Here is a 15874-nt window from a genome sequence, read left to right as displayed (position 1 = left end):
TACCAATAAGCTTAGTTTGTTTATCTCGCAGTCATTCTGTCGGTCACTCTTGACTTCATATTGTCTCTTGCATGTCATGTTGGTCATCTGCAATGCCACGATCTAGACGCTCTACTAAAGTGTGTTCCCGCTGTCGAAAACGCAAGACAAAGGTTCGATACCAGTGATTTTCATGGTTACTCTAGCATATATGCTACCTTCATACTTCTTTCCTAACGCGGTCATACACAAGCAGTGTGACTTCATCTTCCCAGCATGTACTCCGTGCAAGCTGGCAAACTTGCCTTGCTTGGGTTTCGACCCTAGCTCCAAGGAGGCAGTCCCCAGGAGGTATATATCTACACTTTCTCTCTGGTCAGTGGCGACTGACCGTGCATCTCAAGCTTCGTCAAGTCACTCGAGGCTCGCGTCGAAGAGCTTGAAGCACAACTGCTTTCGTTAAACGCCGCTTCCAACAATGTTCCGTATCTCGTCACTACGGCCGTGGCACAGGCTACCATATCCATTGGCATCCCCTTTCAGAACTCGTTTCTTGGCTCCAAAGCCTCATCTACATTGTTCTTCCGTCCCTCCTGTCCCCCATTGGCAATAGCCCGGGAACAGGGACAATCTGGTCCTGAGAAGCATCCGGACTTAAAAGTTAGCCGACGCAACCCTGGCGCGCCCATAAATCTACGTAGTGTTCCATTTTCTGCGATCAATCGTATGATTCGGAATTATATCGACATCCACTTGCCTCAATACCCTTGCGTGTCAGAGAGCACAGTAAACGAAATACTCGACAAGATCCAGCGTCAAGACCTGGAGGACCCAAATGCTCTCCCTATCCACTGCGTACCCACTGGTGCTGGTCTGGGACATTTTGAATATTTTGTTTTGCTGATTGCACTGGCAATCTCTGCCATGACATTGACCTGGAAGGCTGATTACCAAGCTCGAGCGGCATCAGAGTCCTTCTACAATGCCGCGTTGAAGCACTTGCAGGCTATGGCAGACCATAGCGAGATTCAGGCACTGCAGGTATCTCTACTCTTAGCTCACTATGCACACATGTGCCCAGAGAGAGTAGACAATTGGACATGCATTTCCAACGCTGTCCGCATTGTCCTCAACCTGGGGCTCTACATGGAGTGCACTCAATTAGTCGAAACCGAGGCTTGCCAGCGAAGCGTACTATTCTGGGTAGCATACGGTATGGACAGATCTTTGTGTACAAACCTCCGCCTTCCTTTGTCATTTCCGGAAGAAGCCATCACGGTAAAAGTAAGTCTCCCAAGCCCTGTGTCTCGACAGAATCTCAAGTGAAGCTAGTTACCCACAGTAGTGGCAGAGGCCAACCCCGGACATTCCACCAGTAAGCCGAGCAAGTCGTCTGTGGCTTATCATATATGTCGGTACCGTGCACTAGAAACCGAGGTTCATAGGGTCCTGCACCTCGAAGAAGACCTGAACAAGTTTGGTAATACCAAGATAGAGGACTGGATCGAAAGCATCACCCAGAGACTAAAGCAGTGGTACGAAAAGGCACAGTCGTACACACGATACGATATGCTTGAATTCAAACACGTGCAGTATAACCACCTCATGGCGCGCATCCACCGGCCCACGCCGCGTCTGAGACTGAGGGGTCCAGAAAACTGGAAAGCTGTGTTAGATGCCTCATCAGTTCTGATCCAGGATTACCTCGCTCAGGAACGGCGCCGGAGGCTATTCTATCCTTGGCATGGAGTGCACATTCTGTTCGAAACGGCCATCATCTCGCTCGAGGCATGCTGGTCAGCACGGAATTATGCACCGCTACACAGTAAAGCTCATGAGATGCTACATACCTCCATTCCTCAATGTCTCCAGCTTCTCAGCAACATCGGTGAACGTTGGGGCGAGGCAGCCGTGTGTGCTGATCGGCTAAGGCCGCTCGTCGAGAATGTCAGGACATCTTTGATAAACCCCGATACGCTGCTGTTGACTATGATCGATGAGAGTGTGATAACGGCAGAGATACTTGATTTACTATTCACGGATGGGCCATTGTCATGGACCCGAGTCAGCCACGGAGATATCCTGTTTGATCTGAACGAAAGTGATCCATCTCTGAAGAGCCTGGTCGATGACAGTCTGGAGCTTTTCTCGTGGAATCCCGAATGGGACATCATGCCTGCTGACTCGATGCAGGGATATACGCTTTAAGCCATATGGTTACCTGCACTACGACGTCAAATCTGGTACCCTTAAACTATTCACCTATGATTATCATTATCTTAATAAACTAAGCCTGTTCCACTCCAAGTCCGACAATCAGATCGTGTCTGGATAACCCTGGCTCTCCGTTCCGCTCAAGCAGGTCAATTGATCAGGCGATTATGGGAAAAAGTGCACCTTTCGTTGGACTCGTTGCTCATGACCATGTAGAGGGACAAGACAAGACGGCAACATATAGCATTAAACGACTTGGCCTACTGGCGTGAAGGCCGCAGTATTCTCATGAAGTCGTGTGGACAATACCATGACCGAGTTTCTCTATCTGACTACAATACCAGCTCTGAGAAAGAAGGCAATGTTAGCGAGTGGCACCCCAATCACATACATCTCACTTACAGTCTCAACGCCAGCACCGACAGATCTGTTGCTCAACATCTTGAGAATCCAAGACTGTTTTATCTGTTGCGTGACAAGGCGCGCACTATCTGCGGGAACATCTGGATTCAACAGGATGTCGTTCGGCAAAGTAGGTTTGAGAACTGCTGGACGTCCAATGCCAATCATGTCGCAATCTCCATCAGTCAGTGCCTTTTCCATGCCAGCTCGAGTACGGAAGCCGCCCGTCACCATCAACGGAGTCCCGGGGAACTGCGCTCGGATGGCGCTAGCGAACTCCAGAAAGAATGCCTCTCGAGCCACCGTCCGAGCGGACTTCTCGGGCTGTTGATTTGACGACGTTCCATCCATCATCTGGTTTGATCATCAGCTGTGCAACCATATCAAGGAAGGGGCCAGTCCAATCCTACCCTGGGATCCTCGTACGACCCACCACTTATCTCAACGAAGTCCACTCCCGCCTCAACGATGAGCTTGAGCTGCTCCACACAGACCTTCAACGCACTTTCGGACTGATGGTCGACTGAATTCAACTTGATCCCCACGCAGAAATCCGCAGGAACCGCTTCGCGGATGGCATGGATGATATCAACAATAATCTTCACTCGACCAGCCGGCGAACCGCCATACTCATCAGTCCGTAGGTTCGCCGTGGGCGATAGAAACAGCGATAAAAGGTATCCATGCGCTGCATGTAACTCAACTCCTTGGAAACCCGTTTGCGATGCCAAACGACTAGTATAAACGAACTGCTCAACCACATGATCGATATCCTTCTGGGTCATTTCCCTCGGGGTCCCGAAAATCACCGCGCTCGCGACCTTCTCCACGATCCCCGAACCAATGTTCAGTGGTATGGGACTCGGCGCTATGTTCTTGGCCGTGAGACACCTCGACCCAGCTCCCATGGGAGATTGCCTTCCCGGGTGACAGATCTGCATAACTGTTGGCGTGCCATGTTTGGTACAAGCTGCAGACCACGTCCTCCATCGGCGGATCACTTCGGCCTCGATAGCTGGGTTTGGTGCGACATCACGCGCATCGCCAAGATACGTTCTATCAACTTGGACATTTCCTACAAACGTTTCAACGGATTGTCAATGCCACGGGTGGATTGTTCAGGCACTCACCTGTCAAGAGCATACCCCAGCCCCCGCGCCCCCACTCAGCATAAGAGCGATTATGGAGCTCAGTGGGCAAGTTGTCGCTATCAGACATATGTTCCGCCATGGCAGCTTTCACCAGACGGTTCTTCAATTGCAGGCCACATTTCAGGGTTAGCGTTTCTGAGATTGCGGATTCCATGGTCGGTTCTCAAATGGGTGCTATAGACTAAATCGAAATATGATATGAATACCAAGCAGAGTCATGCCTTGCATCAATTAATTTATACGCCTCAGGACACAGTCTACTACTTTAATGTCAAAACTAGGATAGTAATGGTCACATAAGAATACCACCATGATCAATAATCACTTCCGTCTCATTCTAGAACTAAACAGATTAAGCATATGTCTCCGAGGCCCGTACAGATGCATCATTAAAAATCAGCACAATTGACCAATAACAAGCGTACAAGTCCCGACCCCTTCAAGGAGACATTTGTAGATACATGGGCAAAATTTGGCCCGAATGTCGGAACTCGAATCGAGATCCGAGAGTTGAGTGAGTTTGAGTGGGTCCCGTCGAGTTCCGACTGCCGAGAAACGGGTTTCGGGTGTCATCATCAATTTCCAATCTTCTTGATATTATTTATAATATGGCGGGCTGGGAGAAGGATGGTGCCGAGGCTTTGTAGATCTTATGATTTTTGCGAGGTATAAGATTGAAGTGTGCTATGTGACTAGGTATATGTCTGGTGTTTCTTCTGATATAGTCGCTGGGGTGAAAGTTGACTCTAGTGGCGATATATACAACTGGTACTAGTAGTGACTACTAGGACACTCAATAAATGCGGAGAGGAAGTCATTGACGACTGACAATAATAGTGTTGTCTAAAACAGCTGGTGCTCGAACGACCAGTTCTACCTCAGTGATTCTGTTCAAGTGATGATGGCTACATCAAACTTATCACGTAGGGGGTTCTCGGCGATGTTCAATTCTCTTGAATGAAGTTCATAGCTAGAAGGTTCGTGCTACGAATGGAGGAGGATATCGCTATTCGTTCGATATTCCTGTAGGTGACATGCCATGAATGGTAGTAACGTGTTTATGGAAATGGAATTGCCATGCAACAAGTCTATCAGTATTTGCTCGAGGCTGAACCCCGGCTGTCTTCCATGGAGGGAATCAACTTCTAGGGTACAGTCACAGACAACGATCAAAAGGACAAATACAACAAAATCACACCTGCGCTGCCGGGAATCCATGACAAGGCCAATCCGGTCTTGGGAATCGCTGAGGCTGCGTAAACTCCTCGAAGAACATGTTGCCGATGCTAACATTCGCACGCACAGTATGTGCCTCTCGACCAGCGACCCGACCATACAAAAGCCCACGCACGCTGGGATACAGCACATGCTGCAGCATTGCCAGCGCTCTGGTGTTCGACTGGTCAAACCAGAAGCGGTCCGGCTGCACCGCCAGGACGGTTTTGTCCAGCACCGATTGTGCGTCGATGAAGAAAATAGGAAATTGGGTGCTGCGTTCGCCGTAATAGGTGATGACTTCCCAGAAGATCTTCCAAATGTCGTCGAATGTACCGTCGGCTTCACCGTCCCAGGGCACATAACATGCAACCTTCGTTCCCCAGTGATTCTCTTCCGCTTCGCCTATCGTGCGAAGTTCGGTTTCTATAACGTCTTTTTGAGATCGGGAAAGATCTTTGGAGAGATAGAACACGGGTATGGTGTGTAACCCTTTCTTTGCTGGGAGCCATCGCGGTGGCTTGGGGTAGAATGGCTGTTCGGGCGAATGCAGTAACTCCGGCTCGACTTTCTTACTATACATGTAGTGTTCGGCGGTCCTGCCTTGTCTCCGCATCATTTCCGTCCAAGGGCCTCTGTCAATGATGATCTTTTGCAGGGATATTCGTGCTACATTGGGCAAATCGCCGCGTTCGTATTTGACAATCCCTAACTCCAGGTCGTAAACATTTTGGGCGACAGGCATCTGATGAAGGAAGTAGATATTGAATGGGGCTGCGTCGTCCCCCGCTCTAAGCCGATACGCCTGCCATAGGTTGGCGAGGTCGCGGCGAGACCTGGCTCTGTGGTATTCCCACGGGATGAAAGTGATGGTATATGACCGGACACCGGAGCGCTCGGCCGTCCGGTAGTCCTCAATGGCGTTCTGGAAGAGCTGCTGAATATGATGAAGCTCGGCTTGTGTCGCCGGAAACAGGAGAAAGATGTTCAAATGCCGTTCGCTGTGGTATATCCACGACGGCAGCCACATGGGGCCCTCGTTGGCGATCGATAGCCATGTTAAGACCTGATCCGTCAGCTCCAATGGCAACGGCGTGTGGTTCGTCAGTAAGTGCTCAGCAACATTGAAACGTTCTTCGTGACCGAAGACAGTCGCTCTGTCGGCAGTGAATGAGGGCCGGTCTGGGTCATGGAGGGTCATGCCGGGATTTTCATATCGATCGCGTTGAATGTTATGCATGACCGACCTCTCTGGTGGGTTCAAGTTGCTCAGGTCCTCAACCAATTTGGGTACGCTACTCTCGTCTATAGTGGTCCTCTTGGCGAAAACGCAAACCTCGCCCGCCGGGGATATGGTAGCTGGCTCTGGTCCTACAACGACCATGACCAGTGAAAGGAGTGGGTCCTCCCCTATGCGAAGATTCCCATGAAGCTGACGCTGGGTGAGGCCATCTGCTACAACAAATCTTGTCCACCCAGCCCGATATGCCAAGATGGCCATTGCGTGCAGATTAGCCTGGCTGTCTGGGTAAGAGCCTTGGAGGGCGAGCCGGCGTCGCAGCTTTGTGGACGGTTGCCATCTCGTAAGTTTAACATTGTCCCTGCCGAGGAAGTCTTGTAGGCGAACCGCAAGATAAGCCTTTTCGGCCTCGGTTTGTTTGGCTAGGTAGATCACCAGCAATGGATACTTTCCCTCCTCCTTCTCGTCGAGCAGGTGTGGGAGTCCGTAAGTTGGAGCGGAAGCCCTGGGGCCGTTGTCCGAATCCGTATGGGCTTCCATCTGATCTGTTCCTTCCCGATGGTCAGTTACCTTGAGCCGGGATGAGAGAACTGCAGAATGGTAAGCGGGGGAAGATGAGGGTGGAGAACTAAGCAGGTAGTGTGGGACGGTCGATGTGAATGGGAAAATCATGGATTACAGTGGGGAACTCGTATGGACCATCATTGGAGCACGTGGCGGCTGTCAGTGCATGGAGCTAAGTTCGCAGACATACTATATACTAGTCTTAGCGTAGCTCTTATTGTAGACGCCTCCAGGACATGACATGGAAAGGGAACAAAATACTATGGCCACTGCAACAGACACCTCCAAATGCGATGTTTATAGTGAGTCCTGCTCGCTGCCTGAGGAAATTGGCGATCAGTGCCGCGCTGCCTTCCGCCTGCCACATTTCTTTCTGCCGGCAGAGTCTACCGCCTTTTAACATAGTAATGCCTGAGGCATACGCTGGGATACAAGTGGAAGGCCTGAAAGGTATTCCAACTTCTAAGGCTCTTTCAATGAGTTCAAATTAATGCTTCTAGTTATCTATAACTCTATGTGTGAATGCTATGCTCGTTATTGTCAGATTCTCATCCATCAATGTCAGTATCCCAAGCCCTGATCAACCTGATTCAGAAGCTTGTCCCCACGAGCCCGTCTTTCCAAATTACACTGCAGGATCTTCATCGCGCGATCGTTATAGTGGGTCGAATTTCCACTACAATGCGGCGTAATGATAACATTCTTATATCCCCACAGCTTATGGTCGGCCGGCAACGGCTCTGGATCAGTCACATCCAGTGCCGCCCCTCGGATCTGACCCGCATCCAGGGCATCCATCAGATCATCCGTGTTGATCACTGCCCCCCGTGCAATGTTACTAACATATGCCTTCTTCTTACTGAGATACGTGAACTGCTCCCGCGCGATCATGCCACGCGTCTCCCGAGTCAGTGGGACGGTGATCACGAGCAAGTCCAGGCCGGAACCCAGGAACTCGTTGAGTTGATCTTGGCCCCAGAACCACTTTGACGGAAATTGGCCGTCTTCGTCTCCTAGTCCGGACTCGCTGAATGAATCTGCTTTTCGCGATTCAGGCGTGGTTCGGGGGTGCAGTGTGAAAGCATGCACGTCCATGCCAAAGGCTTTGGCGACACGGGCGCATTGCCGACCGATACTGCCATAGCCCATTATTCCACTGACATTGTGTCAGTCGATATGGAGTGATAGGACTCAAAACATAGGCTTACACTCTGAGACCAACTGCATCCTCGGTGTCTTCGTCCGATATAGGGTCGACCCATTTGCCGACCTTTTGGTTCTCAAGGTACGCCGGGACTATCTCATCGTTAGTGTTATGTCTATGCTCACTGGTTTGGTATGATTCACGTACGATGATGCTGAAATGCAAGGAAGGTCATGAAAACCCATTCTGTGATTTGTGGTCTAATCAGTCAGTGTAATCCCTTCCCATCTCTCACGATACGATTCGATTTGAACTCACGGATGAACCCCATTCGCTGTACAAAACGCGACGTCTGTCTCATCGAACAATGAGGTGCCCATAACATGGTTGCACCCGGCACTCAAGAGCTGGACATATTGTAGGCTCGGGGCCAGCTCCTTGGGCGGAAGGAGCCTCCAGGTGAAGAGTGCTGTAACGTCTCTCCATATCTCAGGAGAGATATCGGTGGGCAGCTCAGTAGCATTCCTGTCGACTTCGCGTTTCTCGATGCGGATGTGGGGAACCGTGCTTCTCAGACTGTCGAGCCATCGGTCTGGGAAAGCACAGGGCATGAGAATTAGTAGGAATTCTCGGGAGGCCATGACGGGATAGCTCAGAATTTGTGGAAATTGAAAAGTCCAGGGTGGTAACAATGCAACCTCGTGTGAGATGCGGAGGTATACATAGTGATCAGCAGTGAGGGGCCGATGATGCGTTATCAATGCGAGGAGATAAGTAGCTGTGCTGATTGTCGTACTTAGCAGAGTAAGTAGTACTAGTTAGTTAGTCGGTTGTTGTCTCAGGCACAAACCCCGCCGGCTTTCGGCCTGCACAGCCAATAGAAAAGACAAAGATACGGATTAGTATTAGTAAAGTAGTACCACGTAACTGTATAACAAGTCACTTGATACTTGTCTAGGACTCTATTACTCGTCACGGACAAAGATCTACCAGCATATTTTCATCGACAACAAAGATCCCTCTGACAAACCATCTTCGTCCAAAATATCGTGTTTGTAGCTCAACCACCCAGTTTGAGGAACGGGTGATCCATCAACTCACGAGCTGTCTTTCTCTCCTCCGGGACCCAGGCGAGCATTTGGCGAGCAAAGGAGAGAAATGCTTCTCGGTCATTCTCTTCCAGGAATGGAATTGTGTCCTCGAAACTTCGAGACGGAACCAACTCGTCAAACAGGAATTTATCTTGACAGGTCAGTATGCCCAATTAGCCTGTGGGATCTTTGAACGCACCTTCTGCATCAAAAAAAGGGCCATCGAAGAATTCTTCCGCATTGTTGCACACCTTTCCCCGTTCGTTTGTGACAGGCTGGGGCCAATTTTGCTTCGACAAAGTCTTTGATTTCGCGAGAAATGCTCTGGGAGGCGGGCCAAGGAGAGATATCATTTCTGCGAGGTGGGACTTTGCGTCGTATTGACCATCTGCATCCAACACCTGCTGGAACAATTCTTTGCGCCCAATGATATCCCACAACTTGTCAAACAGTCCGATTATCAGTTATCTCAAACCAAGGGTTCATCTTACGAAAAGATAGACTCACCAGAACACCAAAGTTCCAGATATCTCTGCCTTGGAATTCCAGCCGCAGCCAAGTGTCACCTCTGGAGCACGGTAATGGTCTGGTTGAATAGGATAAATGCCAAGGCTCTCTCCATTCATCCCATGTAGAGTCTCAGATAGCTGGTCGAGTTTCGAGGCGAGGCCAAAATCGGCTATTTTGGGAAACATGTTTTTGATTTGACTTACATCTAGAGCCCCGAAGTCATTGTGACAGCGATAGATAATACGATCCGCCTCGTCATCAACCTTGTAGTGCATCGGCTGTTGTTGTTGTCGATCAATGAAGCTGGCCAAGATCTCTTCGCTCTCGAAGGTCATGAGGATATTGTCGAGCTTGAGATCTAGTAGACAGCTTATCAGAATTCCGTCTTTTATGGGAGTTAATAGGCACATGAAAACATCTTCTCACCTGTGTGAACAATTTTGCACTCGGAGTGAAGAAAATCAAGACCAACCAGCAGAAACTAAATATACGCCTTCGCAATGGGCAAGGGCAGGTTACCACTCTTGAATCGCCGTTGAAAGATCCAAAGAGGTTCTCTCATTGGCTCATACACAAGACATAGATGTTTCCCATGCGGACCAGTCACTTCAAAGTCATCCAGATGCTTCCGTACAATGACACCACCACGATGCTCGGTATTCTGTTGCATGATATGGGTTTCAATTCCATTTTCTTGCTGAGCTTCATCGTATGTATTGCTGTTGGTTATTTTCAGGGCTACTGCTTGTTCATGCTGCCATTTGAATCTTGATAGTCAAGGGAATGGTCAGGGTCAGTTTCGCCGGAGTTCAATCTCAAGTACTAGTAGTAGGCAAGCGTGGATACCTCGAAATATCTCGAGCGAGCCACACGGTTGACCGTGTTCCCCAGCCAATCTTCACCAGGAGTTGGAACCTGTCTGCTGGGGCATCGCCGGGTTTTGCTGGGTAGAAAGCCGCCGAGTTGTAGTCTGGACAGATCTCCTCGTCGACCAGTTCTCGCTGAGGGATGAGAGGTCCTGCGGTGGATGAGAACGGCCAAAGCGGCTTTTTGGCAAAGGAGAATATAGTGCGTTGTGAAATCAATGGTAGTCTCCTTAGCGGTAACATTGGCTCTATATGATGGGTGTGCCTTGATTGTGGCCACAAAATTGGTCTTACGGGACAACGCTAAACATGTGTAACTTAAGGTATTATGTATGAGACGTATTTGGACCGAGTACTAGTTAAGTGATTAATACAATAACGAATAGGATGACAATACAGCCAGTTGTAAAAGTGATTAGGAGTACCTACTAGTAAACGTATATCCTCAGTTAGTATGACCAGTCAGCGGAGGCCGGAACAATGGTAGGACCGACAGTAGGCTACTATTCTTAGACGCCTCAGGCTCTTGGTCTCCTCATAGAGCAATCTTACCCCTTACGATCAATAGTATACTGACATGACACCGCCCACACGTTTCGCGTGGGAGCCTCAAGAAGGGGAACCTGACAGATAGAATCAGGCTGAGGAGTGACCATAGTATACACCTACACCATAGAGGAAAATGAAACCATCCCAATCAAAGGGAAGGATTCTAGATCGGGATTTGAGTGCTAGTTATAGATCCCGTCAGGATCAGATCATGTCACTGCCTTACCATTCAGTAGTGACTAGTGGATATCCAGTGCGAACTGCAGCTAAGGGACTGGGAATGAAGCCGTAATTAACTTCCCAACTAGCCAACGGTTGCAGCAGTCGCAGTCGCATACATAAAGTTCTCCTTGGATTCATCTCGCTGCCTCGTGATCGGCAAACCCCCCTCCATGTGACAGCCCCGATCGGGATGATCCACGTTCTCTCTCTCTCTCTTGCCAGTTTCCAGTTTCCAGCTTACACTTCAAGTGGTTGCTTCTTTTCTCTCCTCTCTCTCGGTCTCGCTTCACTCACTTCTTAACATCCTCCTCCTTCTCGAGTCTCTCTCTCTTCCTGACTACCTTTTTCCTCTGTTCCCTCCTCTCTGGCGACACCTGCTGCCTTGTCCCCCTGCAGCCTACCGAACTGGGTGATGATTTACGGCCTCTTGGCCTCCCACTTCCATCCCGGTGTTTTGCTTTTTCCTCGAACCTTCATTCGCATTCACCTCGCCATCTTAAAATCTTGTTCACCGGTCCGACAGGAGAAGTGTTCTCCTAGTGGTGGTGGTCTTAATTTGTGTGGTTACTCGGTGCGACAACGCCTCTCCACCTCGGGATTGTTCTATTCCCTTCTTGTTCGTTTCCCACTGGCGTCCTTCCTGCTTCCAAGCCACCAACACAACCACCACCACTGATCCTTCATGGTTGGTTGGGTCACACCACGCACAACACACACTGATTCTTCTGTCTATTTCGTTCTCTGGACAGTTTAGCGCGGTGGCTGTCCCACTTCTTGGAAGTCAACCCAGACTTATATTCCTCGGTGTGGGGGAGGTGGGCAAACGCCCTGCGGGGTGAACTTGGAACTTATCGGCCTGCAGAAGTCCAGATCCGAACGGGGATTGCGATCGGAGGCCAAACAACGTGGACCGACCGGCCCTCATCCCTGTGCAACTGCACCCAACCCACTCCAGTGCCAATCACGGCGGATCCCTCCTCCGTGCTGTGCTCTCTTTATTATTCCTGACTTAAATTCCAACTCCCTTCTTTTCCTCCCTCCCCACCCCACCGCTCGCCCCAAATCGACCCGGTGGCCAGCCCCGTTGCCAACCAACTCTGCGCCCCGACCGGAATGCCTGGCCCGACTACCGCCGATTTCCCTTCATCGTCGTATTCCTCTGCCTCGGAGTCCTCCTCCAGCACGTCGGTCCTCCCTGGACCCCCGAGTACCCGCACTCGAAGTCCGTCAGCATGCACCGTCCCCCGATCCTCACATCCGTGGACCCCAGACAGTCTGCCCTCGCCCATCGCCTCTTCATCGACCCGCGTGCCGATGCCGTCCATCGAGGACCCAGCGCCCGCTGTCAGCTCGGACGCTTCCGAGGCCGGCATCCACGGTGATACAGACGATCGGAACACGAGTGATTTGGCCGCCTCTGCCTTCATGGCCGTCCCCCAGTTTGCGCATGTCTTCGAGTCCGCCGATCGGCCCTATGCCACCCCGTCCGAGGTGGTGAATGCGGTGAGGGCGCGCGAGGATCTACTGGTGCGTGAGACTGTGCCCGATCATGCGCCCAACCCGTCGTCGCCCCCGGTGGAATGGTACGTCTCCGACTCGGAAATGACGGACGCGCTGTCCGAAATAGGGGGTGTGCCGCTGGAGCCCTACATTGGCGGACACGTCGGCGTGGCAGCCCTGTTGAACCAAGCGTTGGATACCCCGGTGCCCGCGCATCACGTCTCGTCCACGCTCTCCAGCGACACCGAAGATGGAGAGGCGACCGATTTGATCATGTATTATGAGCCGTCGGTGAGGGAGAACCGGTCCACGTCACAGTCGGTTGCGGAGGATGACCCCGATGACACGCAAAAGTTCTACTCGGATGATGGCGATGAGTACGACGATGTCGCCAGTGACATGGGCACCCGCCACGGCACGGCGCATTTGTCGGAGGAGGAAGAACTGGACGACTTCTATCACGACCCCCCTTCCCCGTCGGTTCCGGAATTATCAGACCTGGGAGCGGGCTCAATGCGCGACGATTACAGCAATGTCTTCTCCGAGGGGGACGATTCCAGCAACGCCGATCCGACGGGCGAGACGCACTTTGCGGATCCCGTGGTTGGAACTAGTATGTCCATCGGCTTCTACGGTTATTGTCGCACGCTAACCTGGTAATAGCTCGCGAAAGGAATCTAAATGTGGACCAGTTTATTGCCCAGTGGGTGTACCAGTCGTCCGCCGCCTCCGCGATCCCCAGTCTGTCGATGTCGTCGGCGCATCTCCCGCGCAGCGCCATTGCACATCTGATCGGATGGATCCCGCCGCCGAAGATCTTTCGGCCGCCGGGGTATACGCGCGACTTCTACGATCTGCAACAGATCCCCTGGTGGGATGCGTTACGGATCAAGCGGGCCTATGTGCGCGAGCTGCGGGACCAGTCCTATACATCGTACCACAACCTGGAGTATTCCCGGCAACGGCCTGGCGCGAGGTTGCCGCAGGAAGAGTCGTACTTCCGGGGCAAGGCCATGTATACCGAACACAAAGCCACCATTGAGCACTTCCAGCTGCGGAACCTGATGTCGGTGGCCGCATACAATACCGTCCACTTCGCCCACGAGTCCAAGGTCTACTCGTGGGTGCCGGCCTATGACGATCTCAGCTGCCTCCTCGACCTGTCCCGGCCGACGGTCGAGTCGGGGCTGCAGGGCCCCGTCAAGATCTCGACGATGAAGTCGGCGCACGACACGACCATTGCGGGTGGGTTCTCAGGCGAGTACGCCGTGCGAGCGGCGGGCACGACAGGCCCGGGCGTCCAAGGCTATGTGACCAAGGACGCGAACGGCATCACCAACCATGTCGACATCATCCCGAGTCGGACGAATCGGTCCCCCCAAGGGATCTTCGCGTCGAATGACCGGCACCTGCGGGTCCTGGACTGCGAAACCAACACCTTTGTGGCGGACCACGAGCTCTCGCGGGCCATCAACTGCACGGCGACCTCGCCGGACGGGCGCCTGCGCGTGCTGATTGGCGACTCGGCGGACGCGTGGGTCGTGGAAGCGGATACCGGGCGCCCGGTGCACCCCCTGCGCGGCCACCGCGATTTCGGGTTTGCGTGCGCGTGGGCGCCCGACATGCACCACATCGCCACGAGCAATCAGGACAAGACGGCGATCATCTGGGATGTGCGCATGTGGCGGATGCTCCAGAAGATCGAGTCTGATGTGGCGGGCTACCGGTCCCTGCGCTGGTCGCCCGTGGGCGGCGGGCCGCGCACGCTGCTCCTGTGTGAGCCGGCGGACCGCATCGCGGTGGTCAACGCGCAGACCTACCAGCGGCGCCAGGTGCACGACTTTTTCGGGGAGATTGGCGGCGCCGACTACGCGCCGGATGGCAGCACGATCTGGGTGGCCAACACGGACGAGCACTTTGGCGGGTTCCTGGAGTACGAGCGACGCCAGTGGGGACAACGATACGGGCTGCGGGATCGGCCGAACGAGTGGTTGCGCGAGGCCGAGCTGGACGAGGACGACCGATGCATGCTGCGCGAGCGCGAGCGACAGCAGCGATGGATGTGGAATCTGGAGGATGACGAGCATGATGCGTTGCTATTGTAGCTGGTTGTATGAGTAGTGCATTTGCTTATACTGCATGACTTGGGCGGAACCATGATTTAGCGAGATACCATGACTGTTTTGTTATACACACTGTGAACCTTTCCCCTATGACCTATTTACAACATACTCTGTATATAACCCAAGGAGAATCACCGATCGATGCACGCGTGGCTGAGTTGCCCCACTGCCGATCATTCCCTTTTCCCAGTGACCAGATTCAAGACTAAACCATCTACACCGCCACAGCCCCTCATAAATAGATACTCCCCTCCAGCCCCTCACTCATCATCTCCTCAAACATACATCCATCTACCATCTATCTTTTCTAAACCACACCACCCAACATCTACTAAGTAATAAGCAAGATGTCCTTCTCGAACTTGATCTCCTCCGCCATCGAACAAGCCACCTCCGGCAACCACAACTCCTCTTCCGGAGGAGGCTACGGTGGTTCCGGTGGCTATGGTGGTAACTATGGAGGTAACGAATCCGGTTCCTACGACCCCGAATTCTCCTCCGCCCAACACCACGCCCAATCCCACGAATCTTCTTCCGATAGCTCCCTCTTCTCCTCGGCTTTAAGCTTCCTCTCCGATCGGAAAAACCAGTACTCCGAACAACCTGACATTGACGAGGAGCATCTGGTGCAGTCGCATCAGGCACTTTACAATGGTGGTGGTGGTGGTGGATACGGTGGTGGTGAACAGCAGCATGATAGCAAGTCTCTTGGTGCTGGTGCTGCTATGCAGGCGTTGAAGATGTTTACGTCTGGTGGTGGTAGCAGTGGTAGCAGCAGTGGAGGGGATAAGAATGAGTTTATTGGGATGGCGATGGCGCAGGCGAGTAAGCTGTGGGATCAGAAGAGTGGGTCTGGGAATGTGGTAAGTATATTCCTTCTCTCTCATATATATGGTCTTTGGTGTTGTGTAGGTTTGGCTAATATGTTCTATTTCTTGGGCAGTCCGGCGATAAGCAGTCTGCGATCAACTCCGCCGCCGAAATGGCGTTCAAGATGTATATGAAGAGTCAGGGTAGTGGGTCGAGTGGTACGGGTGGTCCGGCGGCGTTGATGAGCTTGGCGAGCAAGTTCTTGTAGATACTTCTTCTTCTGTCTGGTTTGAG

General features: G+C 52.0%; 7 protein-coding genes across 7 annotated transcripts; 3 read left to right on the top strand and 4 right to left on the bottom strand.

Moving 5' to 3' along the window:
- Positions 1 to 92: 92 nt before the first annotated feature.
- Positions 93 to 2187, top strand: ASPBRDRAFT_132670 (Zn(II)2Cys6 transcription factor; the record flags this gene model as incomplete). The annotated part of the gene is made up of 4 exons (XM_067618463.1): positions 93 to 152; positions 236 to 330; positions 384 to 1263; positions 1312 to 2187. The coding sequence occupies 4 exons, from the start codon at positions 93 to 95 to the stop codon at positions 2185 to 2187; spliced, it is 1911 nt and encodes a 636-aa protein (XP_067476131.1).
- Positions 2188 to 2479: 292 nt separating this feature from the next.
- On the bottom strand, positions 2480 to 3900 carry ASPBRDRAFT_132373 (NADH:flavin oxidoreductase/NADH oxidase family protein; the record flags this gene model as incomplete). The annotated part of the gene is made up of 4 exons (XM_067618432.1): positions 2480 to 2539; positions 2596 to 2949; positions 3006 to 3670; positions 3726 to 3900. The coding sequence occupies 4 exons, from the start codon at positions 3898 to 3900 to the stop codon at positions 2480 to 2482; spliced, it is 1254 nt and encodes a 417-aa protein (XP_067476130.1).
- Positions 3901 to 4674: 774 nt separating this feature from the next.
- ASPBRDRAFT_46162 (uncharacterized protein) lies at positions 4675 to 7012 on the bottom strand. The gene has a single exon (XM_067625571.1). It carries the CDS (start codon positions 6871 to 6873, stop codon positions 4939 to 4941), a length of 1935 nt encoding a protein of 644 aa, XP_067476129.1. The 5' UTR covers positions 6874 to 7012; the 3' UTR covers positions 4675 to 4938.
- Positions 7013 to 7326: 314 nt separating this feature from the next.
- Positions 7327 to 8550, bottom strand: ASPBRDRAFT_132339 (D-isomer specific 2-hydroxyacid dehydrogenase family protein; the record flags this gene model as incomplete). The annotated part of the gene is made up of 4 exons (XM_067618427.1): positions 7327 to 7921; positions 7974 to 8061; positions 8117 to 8169; positions 8228 to 8550. The coding sequence occupies 4 exons, from the start codon at positions 8548 to 8550 to the stop codon at positions 7327 to 7329; spliced, it is 1059 nt and encodes a 352-aa protein (XP_067476128.1).
- A 419-nt stretch (positions 8551 to 8969) lies between these two features.
- On the bottom strand, positions 8970 to 10619 carry ASPBRDRAFT_57439 (putative serine/threonine-protein kinase; the record flags this gene model as incomplete). The annotated part of the gene is made up of 5 exons (XM_067627743.1): positions 8970 to 9151; positions 9200 to 9440; positions 9516 to 9879; positions 9993 to 10277; positions 10357 to 10619. The coding sequence occupies 5 exons, from the start codon at positions 10617 to 10619 to the stop codon at positions 8970 to 8972; spliced, it is 1335 nt and encodes a 444-aa protein (XP_067476127.1).
- Positions 10620 to 12260: 1641 nt separating this feature from the next.
- Positions 12261 to 14752, top strand: ASPBRDRAFT_32637 (WD40 repeat domain-containing protein; the record flags this gene model as incomplete). The annotated part of the gene is made up of 2 exons (XM_067623040.1): positions 12261 to 13260; positions 13311 to 14752. The coding sequence occupies 2 exons, from the start codon at positions 12261 to 12263 to the stop codon at positions 14750 to 14752; spliced, it is 2442 nt and encodes an 813-aa protein (XP_067476126.1).
- A 365-nt stretch (positions 14753 to 15117) lies between these two features.
- On the top strand, positions 15118 to 15848 carry ASPBRDRAFT_198466 (uncharacterized protein; the record flags this gene model as incomplete). Its single annotated transcript, XM_067621209.1, has 2 exons — positions 15118 to 15633; positions 15714 to 15848. 2 exons carry the CDS (start codon positions 15118 to 15120, stop codon positions 15846 to 15848), a joined length of 651 nt encoding a protein of 216 aa, XP_067476125.1.
- Positions 15849 to 15874: the final 26 nt, after the last annotated feature.

The sequence above is a fragment of the Aspergillus brasiliensis genome (genome assembly GCF_001889945.1).
Source record: "Aspergillus brasiliensis CBS 101740 unplaced genomic scaffold ASPBRscaffold_11, whole genome shotgun sequence".
In the NCBI taxonomy this organism is placed as follows: Eukaryota; Fungi; Ascomycota; class Eurotiomycetes; order Eurotiales; family Aspergillaceae; genus Aspergillus; species Aspergillus brasiliensis.
The sequence above is the reverse complement of the archived record's forward strand: the minus strand, read 5'-3'. Positions and strand labels throughout refer to the sequence as shown.